The sequence below is a fragment of the Urocitellus parryii genome, chromosome 9 (assembly GCF_045843805.1).
Source record: "Urocitellus parryii isolate mUroPar1 chromosome 9, mUroPar1.hap1, whole genome shotgun sequence".
Classification (NCBI taxonomy): domain Eukaryota; kingdom Metazoa; phylum Chordata; class Mammalia; order Rodentia; family Sciuridae; genus Urocitellus; species Urocitellus parryii.
In genome coordinates this window covers 33873723-33879962 of record NC_135539.1, presented here as the reverse complement: position 1 = coordinate 33879962, position 6240 = coordinate 33873723, and the positions used below count along the sequence as shown (strand labels likewise).

Genomic DNA, 6240 nt, shown 5'->3' with positions numbered 1-6240 from the left:
AAAAAGACAATTTACAGGGAAGTGAGATATTCATGGCTAAAGGACATTCACTTTAGACCAAGATCAGCCTTTCACCACTGCTGACATTTGGGCCAAATTTGTCTGGGTTAAGGATTTCTAGCACATCCTGTGTGATAAGCTGTTCTTTCTCAGGTGTGGCTGAGTAGCCTCATAGCACTCAGCACATATAGAAGCTCATCTGTGTGGTTGGGGTTTGAGACCATGAAGCTGACTTGGATTCAGTCTGTTTCACCATCTGCACACAGTGACTATGAGTGGAGGTGTAAAGGAGTGGATCGAGAGGCTAGGTCCTTGAGCATTATAAATAGACAATCAGTGACTCTGTCATAAGGCCAGAGATACAGAATTTTGATTCTCCCCTCAGGCCTCCATTCTTCCGGGTCTTCTAGGGAATAAGAGTGCGATCTCGGCTCCACACCCAGAGCTCAGGATTATAAGCTTGAATCTGGAAAGAAAAAGAGCCCCCCAAAAAGCTGATAAGTTTACAAGATATTGAGTGTTTTGAAGTCATGGTTAATCTATTTTCACATTCCTTAAAATTAGTTCACTTTGATTTGAGTCAGGAATTGTGGGGAAAAAACTATACACAATGCTACAATTTCTTCTTTCTAGTTACTATGATTCAGCAGTCTACAAATATCTTAAATGTTGAGAGGCTTGATTCTATTAACTAAGTTCTGTCAGCTATCAAGGTGTAATTATTAGATTTATTTAGCCTGGTGACAAATGAAGTAGCTAAATATGGATATCACAACATTATTTTACTTATTACTAACATGGCTGTATATTAGGAGCATATTATGTAAGATGTGGGACATCATATTTTCAGCTTTCTTTTCAATAAAAATTGAGTATATTTTCCTATTTTATATTAGACAACTAAATTAATGCTACCTGTGTGGAAAATTTTGTAAAGATGCTTTGACAGAGACAGTGGTTTTGGTGTCCCATTGAATCAAATTTGGAAACTTGATTTTATCAAGAGACAGCTTTATCATTGTCTCTGATTTGAATAGAATAATGGTTTAATGTAGTGAAGTTTTTGCTTGAGTACATGAAAAAAACTTTTAAGTTACATGGTTAGATGTATCTTTAATCACTGAAACCCTATTATAATTTTTACATGACTATAAGACTGGCAGATGAATAATTTTGGTATGATTTTTGTTTTAAACTAAAGAGTACATCTCAGTGTTCTAGACAAATAATTAAACTGTAATTTTAGTTACATCCAAAGTAGAAATCAATTGTGTAAAAATTCTATGAATGAAAAAATATTTCACTGTAAAATGTTCTGCTTTGTGAATAATTTTAGTCTAGTATAAAGATTCCTTTCATCTCATTTATCCACTTCCTTCAAAATAAACCATAGTTTACAATGGTTAGATCTATCTATACACAAATATATATTAAAGACCAAAGATACATATGTAAAAAAATCACTTGACTCTGCTTTATTAAACTGTAATTCCCTTATTGCATAGAAATTGGACTTGTCTTTACATTTTTAATGTACTTTACTTTTCCTCAAGAACTTCATTTTCTTGAAATGAGACTTTCTTTTATTACTTGAATCACTTATATATATCTGATAAATTTCCACCAAATTTTTGTTAGATGGTATACAGTAAATTGAGATACACATTTTATTCACTAACAAACCTCCGAGCCACCCCCCCCCCGCCACAAAAAAAAAAAAAAAAAACTGAAGACTGCCCAGGAAATCCTTCCCTCCCTGCACAGCCATCGGAGTTTTCTCCTCCCCAGAGCCCACCTGCAGCCACCCACCTTCCTGTGTCTCTCCAGTCAGCCCATCCCTCTCCCTCCACAAGCACACACAGCACCACCCACCTCCTCACACTCCTCCTTGGAAACCCGAGTGTTCCAGCCCATGGAGCAGATGAACTGATAGCGCAGTTTGCGGAACAGGGGACGCTGGGCGTAGCTCTTCCCATAGAGGAAACGAAAGATGTCTTGTTTAGGAGCCTGGTTGTCCTCCTCCATGTCATTGGCCAGGTAGCTGGGGAAAGAAACCAGGTTGCTCCTCAGCAACACAACCAGGAAAAGCCTCCCCTTGGAGTCAGCTTCTAAAAAAGGGACTCCCAGAGGACCATCTTCAGACAGGACTGCACCAGCCCTATTAAGTGTTACAGAGGACCATGCCTTGGTCCAGAGGACTCTGCCAGACACACACCTTCTGAAGGACTCCAGCCTTTGTCTGGAAAGCAGTGAGCAACACTTGTGGAGGAGGCCTATGAGGTGGTTGGATCCATTCTGGAAGGAATTTCAGGGGGTACATAGAATGCCACAAATGTGAGAAGACACATGTATGAAGGACCAGAGGGGAGCACCTTACACTGCACCTGTGCCAGGTTGGGAATTGGGCATCTGTTTTAGAAATCCAAAGGCAGAAGACAGAACAGTATTGGTGTAGATACAGGAAGGAAGATGTGTCTGCAACTCCAGTCTCTCTGCCAGGGACAGGATGTGCCCATGCTTTCCTCCACTCTTCTCAAGTTTCCTTTATTTTTTTAAAACTCGCTTTTAGGGAGCTTGTGTGTTTATTTTGAGTCAGGAATTGTGGGGGAAAAACTATACTACAATGCTACAATTTCTTCTACACAGAGTAAACAGGACAAACAGGCCAAAAGTAAAGGACAGGTTAGTGCCCCTCTGCTCACTTTCTACCCTCCCAGGTAGTGAGTTCTGATTGATGGAGACCAAATACTTACAGGGCCACAAAGAAGTGGATTCGTTGGTACTGCCAGGAGAAGAGGCCAGCCCGGCTAAAATAAGCTATGACCATAGACAGGAGGTACTGATGGAGAGAGAGGAAAGACAGAGAGGTCACATCCTGGAACAGGAGGAAAGAGGGGACAGAGGAATGGAGGTCTGGGGTAGACAGTGCCACTAAGAGAAAGTAACCAAGTAAAGAGACCTGCTTCCTTGAGGAAGGACAAGAAGGACCAAGGTCAGTCGGAGCAGTCAGGGAGAGAGGAGGCCTAGATGTGTACTGGAGGGCCAGCTCTGAGGGGACCTTTTGAGAGAAGGCATGTAGGTCAGCTGGGTGAGGAGGGTCTTGGGTAAGCTTAAGAATAGGAGATCCTAGGGAGAGAAAAGAGGAGAGGAGCCCAGAACCTCAGGTGGTATCAAGCAGAGAGGTGATAGGCATGCAAGACTGTGGTCTCGGACTTGGAGCCCAAGCAACCCAAGCAGAAGCAAGGTCCACCTGTCCTCTCTGCAAAAAGCTGCTAGGCCCTAAAGGGATATGTTGACAAGTTACAAAGGTGCCAGGACTTGGTACATCTTGTTGGCTCTATGCAGAGGCAGAGAGAAGGACCATGTGGAGCTTGTGTGTTTGTTTTGACTAGGGAATTGTGGGGGGGGGGGAACTATACTTCAATGCTATAATTTTTCTATAGCCAATGCACTTTTCCAAAGTGCCCTGCTATGGCTGATCTCTCCCCCATGTCTGGAGGACTCAGAATGCATCTACCTGAGAGACTATTAGATGATGGATGCTTACATTAGACCTGACAAGGTCTCTGCTTGGGATCACAGAGCTTGGTTCCAATCATCCTGATTGCAGACATTATGACTCTAATAGATTTCCTCCTCCCTGAGGGGTGAGTAATGGGACCATGTTCACGAGGCTTCAATGGGTAAGAGAGAGCAGAGAGAATAGAACCTCCCTTGGAGAAGGTGTTGGATTGGAGCCCAATAGAGGACCATAAGGTCAGAAAGCCCTTCCCACTCCAGGCTGTGCTGGATCAGTAACACTTGAAAACAACCTCACCTTGTCAGACACCCTCAGGTTCTTGTCCCAGGCCAGGAATCTTTTGACAACAGGATCCTCTGTGAACAGAACACTGGTGTTAGTTGGGAACCAGAAGGGGCTTCAATGGGTGATAGAGAACAGAGAGAACAGGACCTCCCTTGGAGAAGGTGTGGGATTGGAGCCCCATAAAGGTGGATAGATAGAGGACAGGAACATTCCTTGGGCAAGTTGCTTTGACATGAGACCCCCCTCAGAGAAACAACTGAGTGAGGGTTTGTGTAACATCTGGATATCTATATGAATAAAAGCTTTGAGTAAACTGTGAAGGCTCATCATCACCCAAGATATACCACCACCTTAGAATCAGAGAATTACTAGGTCATTCTCTCATGGAGGAGGAAATCTATTAGAGTCAGGATGTCTTTAATCAGGACAATTGGAACCAAGTTCTGTGATTCCAAGCAGAGACCTTGTCAAGTCTAACGTAAGCATCCATCATCTAAAAGTCTCTCAGGGAGATGAATCCTGAGTCCTCCAGGAATGGGGATCTCAGGGATAGCAGGGCTCTTTGGAAAAGTGCAGTGGCTATAAGTTCCTTCTTTGTGTAAAGAAAGGATTGGAGGGCGCTACCTGGGTGTCTCCCTACCTAGAAGCCGGTTGAAAACCTCATGGTGTTCTGGTTGCACCAAGTCCATGCGCCGTTTTTTGAGTTTCATTTTGAGGCCACACAGTGACTCCACATCCCAGGGGTGATTTAGCCCACTTTCCACATCCTCCAGCTCATCCTCAGATTCAGTGGAGGACTCCCTCTTTCTCTTTAGGCCAGTGGTCTCAGGCAGGAGGCCAGATTCTACCCAGAGTGCAGAATCAAAAATCCCCGGGGGATCATCCTCCGAGTCTCCCTCAGATTCTGAGGTCCACTCTCTCTTCCTTGAGGACCGACATGGGAGGCAGGGTTTTACCCACAGACCTGAGTAAAGGAAGCAGAGTCAAGCTCCTGAATTTGGAACTCATCCTTTCATCCTCTGATCCCAGTTCACCTCCCACCCCCAGACCTTCAACTGTTACCTTCTTCTGAGCTATTGTTCAACCTCTCCCCTTTGCTGATAAACATGTGCCCCTGATTCTCCTTACCAGTGTCCCTTCTCCCTGTTCCTCAAAACTCTTCCTCATTATGGATACTTTCTTCCATGGGGGGAGTGACCCTTTTTACATCTCCTCTACCTAATTCCTATGCTTATATCTCATCTTCTAACCCAACTCCTTTCTCTACAGATTTCCATCCATGTGGACTACCTTGTTCCATGGCAAGGAACTTTAAACTTCAAAAGTGGGCTCCCTAGTCTACCTTTTCTGGGTTCTCTACCCTTTCCTTCCTCCTTACCAGTCATCCTGTCAAATCAGTTCTCACTCTAGCTCCCTCACCTGATGGACCTGGGACCTCATCATCTACCACCACCTCCAGGTGGGTTTCTGAGGTGCTTGGCTGGGAAGGCGATTGCCCAGACTGGGAGATTTGTTGATCCGCCATAAGTTCTCCAATACTCTGTCTTCCTTCTACAAAACCTAGATTCTTACTAAGGCAAAGCCTTCTTCCAGAATTTGGTTGTATAGGAATCTGTTCGTTCTTCTCCAAATGGGAGAAACCAAGTGAGGAACAGTTCTGAGGTCAAACTGTTGCCTACTGCACTGCCAGTGGTCCACAGAGTCTGTCCCTTCCAATCAGGAAGGTTGGAAGCCTCTGATGTCATTGCTCATTCCAACCTGGCAACCAGTTTGAAGGAAAACACCTGTAACTGTCAGACTGGTGTGTGCACCTGTCCTAGAGTTCTAGAGGAGATGGTCTCTGCTGTGACTGATCCAAACTCTGTCCACCTTGCCAAACTACCCTACGGGTCTCTGACTCCTCCCTCTTTCACTTCTCTCTAGAATGTGGGTTCTTCTCTCCATTCTCAACACAAAACATGTTAGATTACCTGCCTTTTAGCATTTCCATTTCAGAGCTTAGTGTGGGGGAGAGGAAGGAGGATGGCAAGGAAGATGGAGAAGGGCAGAAATGACAAGACTTCCCAAGAAGGAGCTCAATATGTACAAAAGAACCCACATACACTGAATTATCACTTGAAAAACCTAAATGGAAACACTCAATTTAGCAAATCTATTCCTCTAAGTGCCACTGGCCTTCACTGTTTTCAGAAATCTGTCGAGGCGACATACACTGTGCACTTAGGCACCTTTAACACAGGATTCCTTTTGAAAACATAAAATCATAGGAAATTCTACACATGCTCATACTCTTCACAGAGTGTCTCCACTTTCTGGGAGTCTATGGATCATCTCAAGTTAGCCTCTCATTTCCAATCAATCTCTCTCCAGTTTACATAGTATATTTGGGAGCAAAGATATTGCTCTTGATCCGGATATTTCACTGTCACCCATGT

General features: G+C 44.0%; 1 protein-coding gene across 1 annotated transcript; it reads right to left on the bottom strand.

Annotated features, from left to right (window-relative positions):
* Positions 1–406: 406 nt before the first annotated feature.
* Positions 407–5330, bottom strand: LOC113193531 (speedy protein E4-like). Its single transcript, XM_077802903.1, has 6 exons — positions 5230–5330; positions 4446–4666; positions 3818–3876; positions 2754–2839; positions 1873–2041; positions 407–466 (listed from the first exon to the last, which is right to left on the bottom strand). The coding sequence occupies exons 1-6, from the start codon at positions 5328–5330 to the stop codon at positions 407–409; spliced, it is 696 nt and encodes a 231-aa protein (XP_077659029.1).
* Between the last annotated feature and the right edge of the window lie 910 nt (positions 5331–6240).

Excerpts from the sequence above, each read along its gene's own strand:
- LOC113193531 (XM_077802903.1), bottom strand. The coding sequence starts at position 5,330 with ATGGCGGATCAACAAATCTCCCAGTCTGGGCAATCGCCTTCCCAGCCA. Across the intron at positions 3,877-4,445 it reads GGTTTTCAACCGGCTTCTAG|AGGATCCTGTTGTCAAAAGA; the intron begins GTAGGGAGACAC and ends TTCTGTTCACAG. Across the intron at positions 2,042-2,753 it reads ATCCACTTCTTTGTGGCCCT|CTACCTGGCCAATGACATGG; the intron begins GTAAGTATTTGG and ends TTCTTTCCCCAG.